The 17,087-nt window shown below is 39.7% G+C and overlaps 1 protein-coding gene across 1 annotated transcript in view; it reads left to right on the forward strand.

Annotated features, from left to right (window-relative positions):
• PLA2R1 (phospholipase A2 receptor 1) overlaps positions 1–17,087 on the forward strand; it is a 137,833-nt gene that overhangs the window by 76,439 nt on the left and 44,307 nt on the right. The window contains exons 12-14 of the mRNA XM_061396121.1: positions 9,385–9,587; positions 11,662–11,807; positions 16,637–16,721. Coding sequence (XP_061252105.1) covers positions 9,385–9,587; positions 11,662–11,807; positions 16,637–16,721 — 434 coding nt within the window. The remainder of the gene's footprint in view (positions 1–9,384; positions 9,588–11,661; positions 11,808–16,636; positions 16,722–17,087) is intronic.

The raw sequence follows: 17,087 nt of genomic DNA on the forward strand, positions 1-17,087 counted from the left end.
CCATTCCAATCAAAAAACCAGCAAGTTATTTTGTGGATACTGACAAACTGGTTCTAAAGTTTATATGGAGAGGCGAAAGACCCAGAATAGCCAACTCAGTATTGAAGGAGAGTAAAGTCAAACAATTGACACTATCTGACTTCAAAAGTTATTATAAATCTACAATAATTAAGACAATGTGTGTGTATATGTTTAGTCACTGAGTCATGTCCAGCTCTTTGCGACCCCATGAACTCCTCTATCCATGAGAGTCTCCAGGCAAGAATACTGGAGTGGGTAGCCATTGTCTTCTCTAGAGGAGCTTCCTGACTCAGAGATCAAACCCGGGTCTCCTGCACTGCAGGCATATTCTTTACCATCTGAGCCACCTGGGAAGCCCAATTAACACAATATAGTTTGGCAAAAAAAGAAATATAAATCAATAAAAGAGGATAAAGAACTCAGAAATAGACTGACACAGAATAGTCAACTGATCTTTGAAAAAGAAGCAAAAACAATACAATGGGAAAAACTCTTTTTGACAAATGGTGCTTAGGCAGTTGGATATCCACATGTCAAAAAAAGAAAACATCTAGACACAGAGCTTACACCCTAAACAAAAATTAACTCAAAATAGATCATAGATCTAAATGTAAAACATAAAACTTTTACACTCCCAGATGATAACAAAAAAGAAAACCTACATGACCTTAGGTATGGTAAGACTTTTTAGATACAACACCAAAAGCAAAAATCCATGAAATAAATAATTGATGAGCTAGATTTCATTAAAACTAAAACTTCAATAAAACTTGTGCCGTGAGAAAGATAATGTCAGAGAATGAGAAGACAAGCCATAGACTGGGAGAAAATATTTGTAAAAAAAATTATATCTGATAAAGGATTGTTATACAAAATATACAAAGTACTCTTAAAATTCAACAATAAACAAAAAACCCAATGTAAAATGGGACAAGAGATCTTAAACAAAGAAGATATATAGATCTAACATAAGCAAATGAAAACATGTTCACCATTATATGTCAATAGGAAACTGCAAATTAAAACAACAACGAGATACTGCTACACACTTTTTGTTTGTTGATGTTTAGTCGCTAAGTAGTGTCCAACTCTCTTGCAACCCCATGGACTGCAGCCCGCCAGGCTCCTCCTGGATTTCCCAGGCAAGAATACTGGAGTGGGTTGCCATTTCCTTCTCGAGGGGATCTTCCCCACCCAGGGATTGAACCCATGTCTCCTGCATTGGCAGGTGAGTTCTTTACCACTGAGCCATCAGGGAAGCCCCTTCACACTTATTAGAATAACCAAAATCCAAAACACTGGCGATACCAAATGCTGGCAGGGATTTGGAGCCACAGGAGCACTCATACATTGCTGGCAGGAATGCAAAATGGTATAGCCACTTTCAAAGACAGGTTGCCAATTGCTTAAAAAGTAAACATACTTTTACACTCCTTGGTGTTTATCCAAATGAATTGAAAACTGATGTTAACACAAAAAACTTGCATACAGATTTTTTTTAATAGAAGCTTTATTCATACTTGCCAAAGCTTTCAAGCCGTCAAGATGTCCTTTAGTAGATGAGTGAATAAATAAATTGTATTACATGCAGACAATGGAATATTATGCAGTGATAAAAAGAAAGGAGCTGCCAAGTCATGAAAAGACATGGAGAAAACTTAAATGCATATCACTAAGTGAAAGAAGCCAATCTGTAAAGGCTGCATACTGTGTGATTACAACCATATGACATTCTGGAAAAGGCAAAACTATGGAGACAGTAAAAAGATTAGTGGTTTTCAGAGGCTTGGGGAAGGAGGAGTTTATAGGCAGAGCACAGAGGATTTGTGATGGGGGTGGTGGGGGTGGTGCGGGTGGTCAGTGAAACCATTCTACATTATACCACACTGGTGGACATGTCATTATACATTTGTCCAAATCCAGAGAACATACAACAGAGTGAACCCCAGTGTAAACCATGTACTTGGGGTGATAACGATGTGTCAGTGTAGGTTTTAACAAATGTACCATTCTGGTGTGTGAGGGCAACAGTAGGATATATGGAGCATGGGGTATAAGGGAAGTCTTTACTTTCCACTAAAATTTTCTGTGACCTTAAAATGCTCTAAAAATATAGTTTATATTTTTAAACTATACTTTAAAAATAGGCATGTGAGGTGAAAGTAAGACAAATTAGATTCTTGTGTATAACATCGCTTTAGGAAATTTGTATACACACTGGTGACTGCATAGTTCTAAACAAGAAACATCACAACTCATTCAATAAACAAACTTCTCATTCTACAAATTTATGAATGTTTTTAAAATACAGAGAATAGTAAAGTTCCATGTCACACTATTATTGGGAAAAAAAACCAGGTATCATTTCTAATATACCTTGGAATTTTGTTAGGAATGTCTATACCTGTCAAAATAAATTAATACATTTTGAGCAGACAAAATTCTTAGTTTTTAATGTTATCTTCCTTGGGGCATATTTGGATGTCTAAAATTTGGAACTGAAGCAGAACTCCTTGTCATTCATAAGTTTCTGCTGTAATTTATTTGAGTGGCACTACTCTTTTTCTCTTTTCCCTGAAGCAAAAATAATATCGTGATGCTCAGTTTGACTGCTCAGGCTGATTGACATTGAGTAAATTGTCTCTGAATAAGATGAAAATGTAAATCTTTTTTTGAAGAAAATAGCAATGTAAAAGCTCTGTGTTTCTTTTTTTCTTTTAAATTGCTATTTGCAGAAACACCATCCTAAATCATATTTTTTTCTCCGCCTGTCACAAAAGAATCCATTAGCTTAGTCCTCATGTCAGAATCTTAATCCAGCCCAGACTGACTATATAAATTGACCACTGAACAGGAAGCCTGCAGCTTTTTATAAACTCAATGAAGACTCTGTCCTTATGTCATATCATCAAAATTGGTGGAATCATAGTTCTGCCATTTTGCCAATCTTGTATTATGCCCACCAAAGAGCACAATGAGCCACCACCTATACCCATGACCCAGTGTCATCAATTATCAACCCACGGTCAATCTTGTTTCATCTATATTCTCACCCACTCCTCCCATTTCCCATATTTTTTCATAGAAATCCCAGATATCATATCATTTCACCCATAAATATTTCAGTATTAGCTCTAAAAGATAAAGACTCCTTTTTCAGAAACATGAATATAATACAATTATCACAGCTAAAAGTAATTAACTATAATTTCATAGCATCATAAATCTTCAGTTAATGCTTGAATTTCTAAATGATTCATAACAATATACATATATAATGTATATTATGGCTTATTTGAATCAAGATCAAAAAAAGGTTGCACACACTGTAATTAGTGGATAGATCTCCTAAAGTCTGTTTTCCTCTCTAGGTTTCCCTCTTCCTTGCCCCTTGTCATTTTTAAAAATTTTATTTGTTGATGCAAATGTGTTGTTTGTCCTGTAGTTTCCTACAGTCTGGGCTTTTTGATTGTATCCCCATAACACACTGAAAATGTGTTAAGCTAAGCTAAGCTAAGCTAAGTCGCTTCAGTCGTGTGTGACCGCATAGATGGCAGCCCATCAGGCTCCACCATCCCTGGGATTCTCCAGGCAAGAATACTGGAGTGGGTTGCCATTTCCTCCTCCAATGCATGAAAGTGAAAAGTGAAAGTGAAGTCGCTCAGTCATGTCCGACTCTTAGCAACCCCATGGACCGCAGCCTACTGGGCTCCTCCGTCCATGGGATTTTCCAGGCAAGAGTACTTGAGTGGGTTGCCATTGCCCTCTCCGGAAAATGTGTTACTCTATTCTTTTTATTTCTCATAAAATTAACATTTTCATTTTTAAAAAGTTAGAGTCAGAGACCTGATCCAAATCATAGATTTTTATTTTTTTTAGAAAGACCATTTCATTTTCTCACTATTTGCAAGTTAGAAGCCATATGATTGATGCATTAATGAATCAATTGATTCATTACAGGCTTCTTCATAGCTGGGATATTTCTATTAAGAAATAATTTCTTGCTATCTTTACTAAAATAACCACAACAAAGTGACTATGGCATTCTGTATATTAAGAGAAGTAACCATTCAGGTAAAAACAGTTTTGATCCGTACTAACTAGTACCACTGATTAAAGAGAAAGATGATAAATAGGGTCTTTCTCATTTAGGGAGAAGCTAATGCATTAGAAACATAAATGTACCTTGTATTTATATTAAGGATTCAATATATATGGAGGTTGCTATAAATGATGAAAGGAAGCAGGTTAATCTATCCTTTAAGGTATTCAAAAAAGCCTTTCCAAATACTATTAGAGTTTCACAGGTATTTTATAGAAAAAAAAATAAATGGAAATCACAGTTTTGCATCCATCCATAACTCAGGCTCTGTGAAAAAAGTTTATATATCTAGATACCACTGTGAGAAAGGAGTGCTTCACTCACAGGATAACTCCAAAGTATTGCCTCCAGTTGTCTCAAGTCAATGGAAATCTGTCAATGACAAGGAGAATGGGATTGCAGTAGAGCAGGTCAGATCTATTTTCTTGAAAGTGCCCTATACATGGCAACAGGGACCCTATCCATCCAACAGATAGATAATTATCCATTTTAAGTCTCATCAGAATCCTGAAATGAACCAACACCTAAATGAGAATGAACAGCCTAATTTCTGAGTACCCTTTTGGTATTTCCGTATCTTTTTATAAATGTATCAGTAACTGTCATACACACTAAAATGGGATAGTAGATCTCAAGGAAATACTTTGGGTTCACAAAGGAGAAGTATGACCAGGGGAAAGAGAAGAGTCCATGGAAATGGAGGAGCATAATTGGAGGGGAAGTTTCAGTTATTCATTCAACAGTTATTTATTGAATGTCCACCTCCTCTGCACCTTGACATTATCTCATGGTAGACTCAGTTAAATCTGGTTTCAAATTCCAGATCAATCCTATTGAACTATTATGTGGTCCTAGACAAGATACTACACCTCTGAGCCTTGGTTTTTCCATTAGCCAACTGTAGACACTAATATCCACCTAAAGAGATTTTTCAAGTTAAATAGGAAAAGACCATATAAAATGCCTAATGTGGTCTCAGGCAGATAAGCAGAACTCCATGAAAGCTCACCTTTCCTGACCCAAAAGCTTCACTTTTCTCCATGGAGAAGGAGAAGAGAGAGATGAAAGAAGGCAGAACAGAAGACTTGAGATTAAGGATGTTTAAAGGGTTGCTGCAGGCAAGGGGAAATAAGCAGATAGGCACAAGTAAAATGATTGTCTAAAGGCTCAGTTATGATTCCCTCCTGCCCCAAGGCCACACATAGATTCGGATAGTCTGTTTTTAGGTATTTGGCCAGAGAGGTGAAAGATGGAACTTTTCCCAGGTTGGTTCAATTTGCTATAAGGCTAGATAATTTTGCCAAATTGAAGAGACTAGAATAGTGAATCGGAGAAGGCACCCCACTCCAGTACTCTTGCCTGGAAAATCCCTTGGACGGAGAAGTCTGGTGGGCTGCAGTCCATGGGGTCGCTAAGAGTCGGACACAACTGAGTGACTTCACTTTCACTTTTCACTTTCATGCATTGGAGAAGGAAATGGCAACCCACTCCAGTGTTCTTGCCTGGAGAATCCCAGGGACAGTGGAGCCTGGTGGGCTGCTGTCTATGGGTCGCACAGAGTCGGACACGACTGAAGCGACTTAGCAGCAGAATAGTGAATTGGAATTTCTCAATTGACTGAAAGTGTTCCCATTCATGTTTGATGGAGAGAGTAATGGCAGGTAGAGGGAGGCTAAGGCAAGTAAGGAGAATCAGCTCAAATGTGAGATTCACCACTAAGGGACAGAAGGAATGCTGCTCTTGCCCAATGGGAGATGAGTTACCAAATTTGAGAACAATAAACACCTTTGCTCTTTCCCACACCCTACCCTTGTTATTTGGCTTTACAAGCATCCTCACAACATGAGATTATAAATTTGGTTTATCTCTTTCTTAGCCCTGCTGCTGCTGCTGCTAAGTCACTTCAGTCATATCCGACTCTGTGTGACCCCATAGACGGCAGCCCACCAGGCTTCCCCGTCCCTGGGATTCTCCAGGCAAGAACACTGGAGTGGGTTGCCATTTCCTTCTCCAATGCATCAAAGTGAAAAGTGAAAATGAATTCACTCAGTCGTGTCCGACCCTAGTGACCCCATGGACTGGAGCCCACCAGGCTCCTCCGTCCATGGGATTTTCCAGGTGAGAGTACTGGAGTGGGGTGCCATTGCCTTCTCTGTTTCTTAGCTCAGTCTCCCCTTATTATACCACTTCACTGCTTCTTTGGGGCTGAGACTCTAAAACTTAGGTCAAATGTTCCATTAAGTTAACCATTTTAGAATACCAATAAAACCCCGGCAGTACTTTTTATCTTCATAGCAGTTCGCAAACATATCCTTCTTCACTAATGAAGAAAAGTTGAATATCTAGTGTCTAAAACCAAAGCTATTTAATCACTGTCTGATGTGGAAAAGTAAGACAAAATGCAAGACCAACAAAAAAGTATATTGCATTTTAAACTTGCTGATTTGAGCTTTTAAAAATTCTTTGAACACTCAGGCAGAACTTGTGCCACAAAAATCCCAGATTTTGTAATGAAAACAGTCAAGATAAAAATAGAAGCAACATCTTAGAAATGGTTTTAGCCCTTTATATCTCTCACAGGGCTTCTTAATACATTATTTTATTTTTATGAAAATCCATAAGAAGAAAAGGACTTATTGCCCCCCTGTTTTAGACACAGTCTTTTGTGTTTAATTAACCGGTTTGAGGTTTGAGTTACTAAATATTTGTGCTGGAACTAGAACCCCAGACTTTAGGCCCCAAGTCAAAGGCTGCTGAGAAGGAAGGATGGAGGAGTCAGGTGACAGTGTGTGTTTGTCCTGCTCTTTCAACTAGAGCAATTCTCTCCATAGACATATTAGGTTTTTGGCTTCTACGTGGATTTCCACAATTCAGTTTTCATTAGAATTTCATTGCACAGAGCAGGCAGCATCTCCACTATTGTTCATGACTCAGCTAAACTGCGAGCTGCATTCCCAAATTACACTCAACAGGCCTCCACTGCTCCATTCACAGCAGGGGCAGTATGCTATACTCTGTCCCCGGCCTGGCCCCCCACCCTCCATCCTGAACACTAACTAGTTCCTCTGGCCAGTGGAGTCAACTGATGGCCTTTATATGGACCAACTCTCTCCCTTGACTTCAGTTTCTTCTACTTGTCATACAGTTATGTCTACTTGTTTATGACTGGTCATTTTCACCTTTGTGGGTTTCTTTGACCACCACCATGTGTACATACGTAAGACTATGAGCTTCCTGCAGGTGCCTAACACAGGTGTGCACCCGGGTGTGACTGAAGCATAAACACTCATGCTTCAGCTTCCTTGCTCTTTCTCCTCTTTCACAAACACCTTCCCATTTCTCTAGGAGGCGCTCTTTGTACATCTTCCTCTGTCTTCTTCCTTCTCATTCCACTTTTCATTATCCCTCTGTTTAGTCTTTTTATTAGTGTGCACATGTGTGCTAAGTCGCTTCAGTCGTCTCCGACTCTGCGACCCCATAGACTATAACCCATCAGGCTTCTCTGTCCATGGGATTTCCCAGGCAAGAATATTGGAGTGGGTTGCCATTCCATTCTCCAGGGGATCTTCCCAACCTAGGGATCAAACCCTTTATCTCCTGTGTCTCCGGCACTGCAAGAGGATTCGTTATTGCTGAGCCACTGGAGAAGCCCTTCTATCAGCATAAGACAACACAAACATGGCTGGCAAGGATAATGCCAATTACCCTGAATCTACAGAAATTGAAGCCATTACTTCTGAAGGGAAATTCAGCAAGACAAATATCTAGTACCAAGTAACTATACTTTTAAAAGTGCCTTTAGCTCAAGAACCACCACAAGTCTTCATATGCTTCATCTATAATCATTTACTTTTTTACAAGCACCCCTTGAAAACTCTTTTCTCCTTTTAACATCCTCCAAAATGCAGCTCAAATGTCTCTACCTGCAAATACTTTACTGATGTCCTGAGGCAGACTCCATCACCCTATCTGAGGTCTCCCCACAGAAATTTTAACGCACACCGTTACTATAGCACTTCACACAGTATGTCTGCTACAATTAATCCTTTTTTTGTGTCTCACACTCAACTATAAGAGTTGGGTTTTGTTCGGTCCTTCTATCTCAATCAGCTAATAATATACAGCCTAGTCTGGTATTCTCAGGTGGCTCAGTCAGTAAAGAATCCACCTGTGATGCAGGAGACATGGGTTCAATCCCTGGATTGGCAAGATCCTTTGGAGAAGGAAATGGCAGCCCACTCCAGTATTCTTGCCTGAGAAATCCCATGGACAGAGGAGCCTGGCAGACTATAGTCCATGGGGTCACAAGAGTGACTTAGTGACTAAACACCACTGGTATGTAGATATAGGTAAACAATTTTGTTGTTGTTGCCGAATGTTGATTTAGTTCATTGAATGATCACTCCGGATTCAAGAAAAAATAAAATCCTCATTTTTACTCAGTTTTTGTAAGGGATTTTCTACTATTCACTGAAATTTGAAGTGTATTTTTCAGCTATGAAAAATATGAGTTGTATACATTTGATGACAAACTTGAGAATCTTAACATAGAAATTATTTTTATGGGAAAATATACTTCATTTTCCAGTATATTCAAACATACACAGAAGACTAAAATGGGGCTTGGCCATAACAAGGTGGTTTTTCCCTAATGTCTGCTCCCACTGCCGCCCCCAGAATTTCACCCCACTTGGAATATACTTCATTCTCCCATAGTGAGGCTCTCTGCTGTGTACCTCACACACTGCCTGACTCCATCATCGATGTGTTTTTTCCTGTTGAATCAATTTCTCAGAGGATCGGCACCATGAATTTTTCATTGCTTATTTTTCATAGTAGTGTTTGAAAGCACAGTGTACAGGGTAGCTGCTCAATAAATTGTGAGCTAAGATTTCTTCTGCACAGTTAAAAAGCTCAATAATTCAAAGTAGAAGCATGTTGGTATTTGATGAGATATGAGGGATATTTTCGGTCCCACCTTGGAACAGCACCGGATTGCCCATCATTTGCTATCTGAGCTCAAAATGCCCAAATTTCAGGCTCCGTAGTCTCTCTTCTCTCACTTTTCGATCTGCTATTTTTTTCTCCAGAGATGAAGAGAAACGAGATGATCATGCCACTAAAGCATCCTTTTTCATCTTTATTGTTCTTGTCTGGGTGCTTCATTACAAGATGTCAATTATCCAACACTCTAAAGAGCTGTCTTCCAAGCACAAAATGTTCTCGTGGTCTGGTAGTACAGTATTGTTTTCTGCTTTTAGGCTACAGTGGTGGCTGTGTTGTCATGCGAGGGAGGAGTCACCCTGGCCGCTGGGAAGTGAGGGACTGTAGGCACTTTAAGGCGATGTCCCTGTGCAAGCAACCAGTGGAAAATCGGGAGAAAACCAAGCAAGAAGAGGGATGGCCCTTTCACCCCTGCTATTTGGATTGGGAGTCAGAGCCTGGCCTGGCCAGTTGCTTCAAGGTAATGTGGAAGTTACATGGGCATTCTCAATGGAACCAACATTATTTCAACTTTGTCCGTGTCTCCTGAATTCCTTTATTCCAGAACAGTGCCTGGCAGACAGCAGACAATTAATATTTGTTGGCTGTCTCCATCCCCTCAGTTATATTCCAAGATAATTTTTAGGTCAAAATGTTGACAGATCCTGGTGACACCGAGGCCTCCTCATGAGGACTGATATTAAGGCTCCAGTCAATATTATTCTTATTGCCTACAAATGGACAAGGCAGACACTCACTGGGTATGGAAATGGTACAATTCCATATTGTCTGTAAGCCAATGAATAAAGTCCTTATTATGGAATAATGCCATTCTGCTGCCAAGAATAGCTTTGGCAGCTTTTGATGATCAAAAGTTTATGTATATATATTTTGTGTGAAGAAATGTCTTTTTGCAAATCACCTTCAGATTCTAGATTTAAGTCAGTGTCTCTTATTTTCTCAGAAATATATTTTTGAAATATATTTGGTGGCTTTATCTTTGGTTCATCATATAAATAGAGATTTCTAAAATGCTGGGAGAAAGTTCTCTGGCACAGGGGCACATGAAGAGCAGAATGGAGACAGCCTCTGTGTCTAGAAATATTGCAGTCTCATAAATGGCTTGTGAATGCACTCAATTTACATGTACACATGTCTAATCCTACATTAAATTCATGGAATAATGGGCCCAGGAGTAACCTCACAGAGCTATAAGTTAGACCTTGGAAATGAGTAAACTGCAGCATGCAGTGAGATGGGGTGATTCACCCAAGATCACAATTATTTATTGACAGAGTTAGAATAAATTCCTGGTCTTGGAACTACCAGTCCAGTGCTTTTTCTACTACACATTACCCTGATACGTCAACAAATATATGGTGTGTTTGATAGGCATAGCAGTAGGACTTATGAATTTAAAGTGATTTGAAAAAAGGTTCCCAGAGGAGGTGAGTTTTGACATATAATTTAAAAGACGGAAAGGCTGTGCTGTAGTCCATGGGGCTGGGAAGGTCATTCATTCTGGTCTCAGCAAATTAGAGCCTGGTGAAGCCTGGGCACCTGCAGGGTGCCCGCCTGGCATTGGAGACTTAAGCATAGCATCAGGCAGTTAAAAATGAGGAAGGTATAGAGGTCTGGGATCTGAAGCTCTGGGTCGTTGGTTCCTCACACTTGACCTTAAATAAAGTCAAAAGCATCCTTTCCATTTGACTGACTTCTTCATGCCACTGTGAGAACAGCTGCGAAACAACAATTTAGGTATAGCCAAGACCCAAAGAGCCTAGAAATATAGGTGGCACTAGTGGTAAAGAACCTGCCTGCCAATGCAGGAGACATGAGAGATGCAGGCTTGATCCCTGGGTCAGGAAGATCCCCTGAAGGAGAGTATGGCAACCCACTCCAGTGTTCTTGCCTGGAGAATCCCGTGGACAGAGGAGCCTGGTGAGCTATGGTCCATGGGGTCACAAAGAGTTGGACATGACTGAGCATAAAAAGAGCACACAAGACTCAAAGACCCCAGACATATACCTGCCTTAGGTTTCAGGTCTCATTTCTCATGTCTTCCCCTGAGTCAGCCACGGAATACTGGGTCTAATCCTAGCTCTGCTAGTCTGTGGCTGTGTTGACCTGAGATTTGTAACCTAAATTTGTAACCTGAAATTTGTTGACTTGAAATTTGTAAATTTCTCTTAGCCTGACTCTCCTCATCTCTTGACAAACATTTTACTAAAGGACGAGCATATGCCAGTCATAGGATACTGGAGTGGGTTGCCATTTCCTTCTCCAATAGGATATTTAGGAGGGGGACAAAAAGAACTCCTCTGGAGGAAAAGAGTCCTCATCATATCCTCCTCATGTCTTTGTTTTGAGAATAAAAAAATAGTTTTTAGACAAGTAGATACATTTTAGTTCAATAAATGTTATTTCTCCTTTCTCAGTCAATCCTTTAATGTAGAATAATGACAACAATTATATTCCTGTAATCCTTTTGTCCAGAATTAAACAGCCTTATGTTATTTATGACTGTGTCAACCTTTTTCTCTTTCTCTATACAGGTATTTCATAGTGAAAAAGTCCTGATGAAAAGAACATGGAGACAAGCTGAAGAATTTTGTGAAGAATTTGGAGCTCATCTTGCAAGCTTTGCCCATATTGAGGAAGAGAATTTTGTGAATGAGCTTTTACATTCAAAATTTAATCGGTAAATACTTGTTAATTTTGAAAAATTTCAGTCAAATATTTTGTTTCCCAGTGATGACTTCTTAGTGATGAGTATTCCAAATATTTGGAGTGTTTGGGATATTCAAAACCTCAAGTGTTTAAGTTTAAAGCCAACAAGCAACTAGTTGTGAGAGAAAAATACATACTTATCATTTTATATTTATATTGCACTAAGTTCTCATTCCATAAAACAATGAACAAAGTGATGACTGTTTTGATACTTGAAATCTTTTCTGTGTGCCTCATAACAGAATTTTAGAGTTTTTCTTCCAAGTTCAGAAATTATCTAGCCCAGTGATTTTCCAAGTGTTATCTGAGCATCTGGAGGGTCCTGAACCCCCAGAGCAGGAGAGGTCAAGAGGGCAGTCAGTTTCTTGTTTGCTGACTTGAGTCACCGGAGTAGGTCCAACCGACCTACTCCTTCACCTCTAGGTGTTTTGTATACAGAAGGGATCCATGTGATATTTTGTTTGGAAAAAAGAAAGTCTCACTAATTTTTTAAAAAATTCCAATCCAACCTTCTAATTTTACATTTGAGGAAACAGGCATTTACTTGTTTGCATCCATCTTGCAAGTTTACAGAATCTTCAATTCTGTGAAGTTAGAAAATCAATCAAACTTAAATTTGAAGAAACACAGAGATCTTGTGCTACCTCCAGTCCAGTATGGGAATTTCTTCTACCAAATGCCTATGGCCATCTACTGTCTACATAATTCTTTTCAGTTTCAAGGTGCTCCTTACTGGGGATATAATCCATTCCATTGTTGGAGACTAGTTTCAAAGATCAACTTTGTAGGAAGCCAGAGCAATACAGATCAAGTCTACTCAATTTTCAAATATTTGAAGACAGCCATCATGTCTCTTTTAGTGAGCCTTCTCATTCCTTGGCTTCTTACTGTAGAATGTTCTTGTCAGTTAGCATGTATTTTGGGAATGTCTTCTGTGAAAGGGACACTACTATATGCATGAAAGTGAAAGCGATAGTCACTCAGTCATGTCTGACTCTTTGTGACCCCATGGACTGTAGCCTGCCAGGCTCCTCTGTCCATGGGATTCTGCAGGCAAGAATATTGGAGTGAGTTGCCATGCCCTCCTCCAGGGGAATCTTCCCAACCCAGGGATCGAGCCCAGTCTCCTGCATTGCAGGTGGATTCTTTACCATCTGAGCCACCAGAGATGCATGGGTGGCTGGAAAATGCAACAGATGTGACACAAAATCCTACCCCTGAGGATGTTGTGGTCTAAGGGGAGGAGGGGTGGCACACTTTCATACATTTATTTTAACACAAACAAATATAATACTGAGTACTGTGTTTCAAGCTCTGGAAATCTGAAGTCTCAATGAAACACTTATCTGAATCTCTGAGAAAATCCAGAACTACTTTTTGAGGAAAATCCTGGCCTACCCCATAAATTTCCTTTAGGACCCTCCCCTGAGAAGGTTAATATGTAATACCATCAAATTATTCACCTCTAACATCTATAAAAATGACCTTAAAGGTGGTAGTATCTCCCAATGTGTGTCTCATGGAGTACTCCAGGGAAAATAGGGGGATTTTGTGGTCAAATATGTTTGCAAAACAAGGTCCTATCTTGGAAATTTGCCATATACATTAGTATTGTAAAGGCTTCTAGAAGGAAGCACTTTATTTGACCACAAAACTTTTTTTTTTTTTTGACACCACTTATCTAAAATCCCATAGAACTGATCGGCCCTGCAGGAAATGCTGGCCTGAGACCATGGTTCCCAAACTTGGCTGATTCTCACACTCACTTGGGAAACTTGATAACAAGGAGCCCTCTGGTCTCATCCCAGGGCTGCTGAGTCAGATTCTCTGAGGCTGAGGAAAAGTTCAAGAAGCTTCCTGTTTTATTGGATTGCTAGTCAGGTATGGGGCCTCAGATCCAAGGGAGATGTGATCATCTCCACTGTTATAAGTTGTAACTTGGCTTCATGACCTCAGTTCAGTCAGTTCAGCTCATTCACTCAGTCGTGTCTGAATTTTTGCAACCCCATGGACTGCAGCATGGCAGGCCTCCCTGTCCATCACCAATTCCTGGAGTTTACTCAAACTCATGTCCATTGAGTCGGGGATGCCATCCAACCATCTCATCCTCTGTTGTCCCCTTCTCCTCCTGCCTTCAATCTTTCCCAGCATCAGGGTCTTTTCCAATGAGTCAGTTCTTCACATCAGGTAGCCAAAGTTTTGGAGTTTCAGCTTCAGCATCAGTCCTTCCAATGAATGTTCAGGACTTATTTCCTTTAGGATGGACTGGTTGAATCTCCTTACTGTCCAAGGGATTCTCAAGAGTCTTCTCCAACACCACAGTTCAAAAGCATCAATTCTTCAGCACTCATCTTTCTTTATACTCCAACTCTCACATCCGTACATGACTACTGGAAAAACCATAGCTTTGACTAGACAGACCTTTGTTGGCAAAGTAATGTCTCTGCTTTTTAATATGCTGTCTAGGTTGGTCATAACTTTTCGGTCATAACTTTTCTTCCAAGGAGCAAGCATCTTTTAATTTCATGGCTGCAGTCACCATCTGCAGTGATTTTGGAGCCCAAGAAAATAAAGTCTGCCACTGTTTCCACTGTTTCCCTATCTATTTGCCATGAAGTGATGGGACCAGATGCCATGATCTTAGTTTCTGAATGTTGAGTATTATGCCAACTTTTTCACTCTCCTCTTTCACTTTCATCAAGAGGCTCTTTAGTTCCTCTTCACTCTCTGCCACAAGAGTGGTATCATCTGCATATCTAAAGTTACTGATATTTGTCTCAGCAATCTTGATTCCAGCTTGTGCTTCTTCCAGCCCAGCATTTCTCCTGATGTACTCTGCATATAAGTTAAATAAGCAGGGTGACAGTATACAGCCTTGATGTACTCCTTTTCCTATTTGGAACCAGTCTGTTGTTTCATGTCCAGTTCTAACTGCTGCTTCCTGACCTGCATACAGGTTTCTCAAGAGGCAAGTCAGTTGATCTGGTATTCCCATCTCTTTAAGAATTTTCCAGAGTTTGTTGTGGTCCACACAATCAAAGGCTCAGCCCCTTGTAAAGCATCCTTTCATACTTGTGTATTGTAAGGTCTGCCCTATGAAACAATACTTGCAAACTGTCTCACAGAATTCAGTGTCAAGTATCTATCAAATTATTGATGTTCAGCACCTAATCACAAAAGCTATATAATGTATATTCTACTCTTTGTCCAAGACTGCCAAGGAGTTCAGCCAAGTGTCATGCTTAATTATACCAAATAAACCAATTCTCATTGTTAGCATAGTGCTTCTTCTTCTTCTTATGACACTGTTTTTCTATTTTTATTTTTATCATATACTACTACTAAGTCGCTTCAGTCGTGTCCGACTCTGTGCAACTCCATGGACTGCAGCCTACCAGGCCTCTCCATCCATGGGATTCTCCAGGCAAGAACACTGGAGTGGGTTGCCATTTCCTTCTCCAATGCATAAAAGTGGAAAGTGAAAGTGAAGTCGCTCAGTCGTGTCCGACTCTTAGCGACCCCATGGACTGCAGCCTACCAGGCTCCTCCATCCATGGTATTTTCCGGGCAACTGTGCTGGAGTGGGGTGCCATTGCCTTCTCCCTTTTTATCATATAGTAACTAGTTAAAATTATACAACTTTAGGAAATTGTTGGAGAGAAAATAAATACCAGTCCATATTCTAGGAGTGAGTATATGGCAGGAAAAATGTAGACCTCTGAATTCAGTGAGAAAAAGAATAAAAACTTCTCAACACAGGGAGAGTGATGTAGGTCTTCAGCCTGGTCACTGAGATGAATCTACCTAGCTTAAGCTTAAGGCAGCATTCTCACCTTCTCACAACCTTAAATGTAAGTTATAATCATGGCAGTGGCCAATGGGTCTCAGTGATGCTAGAATTTTCTAAGTCATATTTTACGTTCATTTGTATCATTCAAGAAAAAGAGCTCAAACATCTGAGAAGGAGATACTTCACAATAGGTTTGCTTCTGTGCATTAAGGAAAATAAAGCATCTGTCATGATTTCTCAATCCTTTAAATCTTTAATTCTTCAAAATTATCCTCAGAAAATTATCTTAGTGAGATGGTTCATTGTGCTATTAGCCTTTATTGCTTGATGTATTGAATACTCGGTGGTTTAACATATTGGTCCATCACCTAATAGGAGGGAAGATGGTTCTCTGTGGGGCTTCTCATGAAGTCTAACCAGTGGTAATAGCTGAAGTTAATCTACCATGCCTCAGACTGATTCACCGTGGAATGATTTACACTGGGATATAGTTGGAGGAACCAAACCTGCTGTAAACCTTTTATTAAATGGTGATGGTGGTGATTAACCCTCAGAGAGTACGTGAATATTTGACAAAAGAACAACAAACATAGAAAAGTAACATAAATATGCAGTAAAGTAGTGAATAAATAGGGAAAAGATGTTCCCAAATTTCTTACCAACTCACTTTCATGTATTCTTGTCCTAATTGAAAGGTGTTGCCATTCCTAACGACCATGAGAAAGCCATGTTCTCAATATGGACAGACTTTTCTCCCAGCTGCCCATCCCCAATGAGTACACCATACAAACCAAGAGAGGTAGGAAGTGAGATTAGTCCTTGCTCAGTTCACTTTATAGCTCTGGTTCTGCTTACAGGAAATGGTCAATAAATGCTTGCTCACTTGATCAGTTCTGCTAGTCATGTCAGCTGTTTCCTGCATAACTAAATACTTAAAAACTTTTTGAACCTGTTACATAATATTGTGAATTCAATGCGAAGGGCCAAGTTTTAGTTTCTTCTCTTCACAGGACAGAAGAAAGGCAGTTCTGGATTGGATTTAATAAAAGAAACCCACTGAATGCTGGTTCTTGGGAATGGTCTGATGGAACTCCTGTAAGTCTTTCCAAGCTGGAGAAAAGGAGATGAATTTAAAGCAGGTGGCCCTGGAACCATTTAGTAAACCATCCAAGAGAACCTAGAAAGAACAGCCATGTTCCCTATGACTCAGACCTAAATCAAAAACTGCCCCAGACTTTGGTATCAAAAGAGTCATTTCAGCAAGGTCTTGAGAAAGCTTTGCTAGCCAGATAGTTCCAAAGCTAGCTATAAATCTCATCCTAAAAGGAAATAAAAATCTCTGAAAAAGGCCTGAAAACCATCTCCCATGTGAAGAATCTCCAGCAGAGAAGCAACTATTCTTTAAAATAATACCATGCTTCCTTTGCCCTACCCTCCCTCTCCTGCACAGCACCTGATCAT

This window comes from Bos javanicus, chromosome 2, assembly GCF_032452875.1.
Source record: "Bos javanicus breed banteng chromosome 2, ARS-OSU_banteng_1.0, whole genome shotgun sequence".
NCBI classification, from domain to species: domain Eukaryota; kingdom Metazoa; phylum Chordata; class Mammalia; order Artiodactyla; family Bovidae; genus Bos; species Bos javanicus.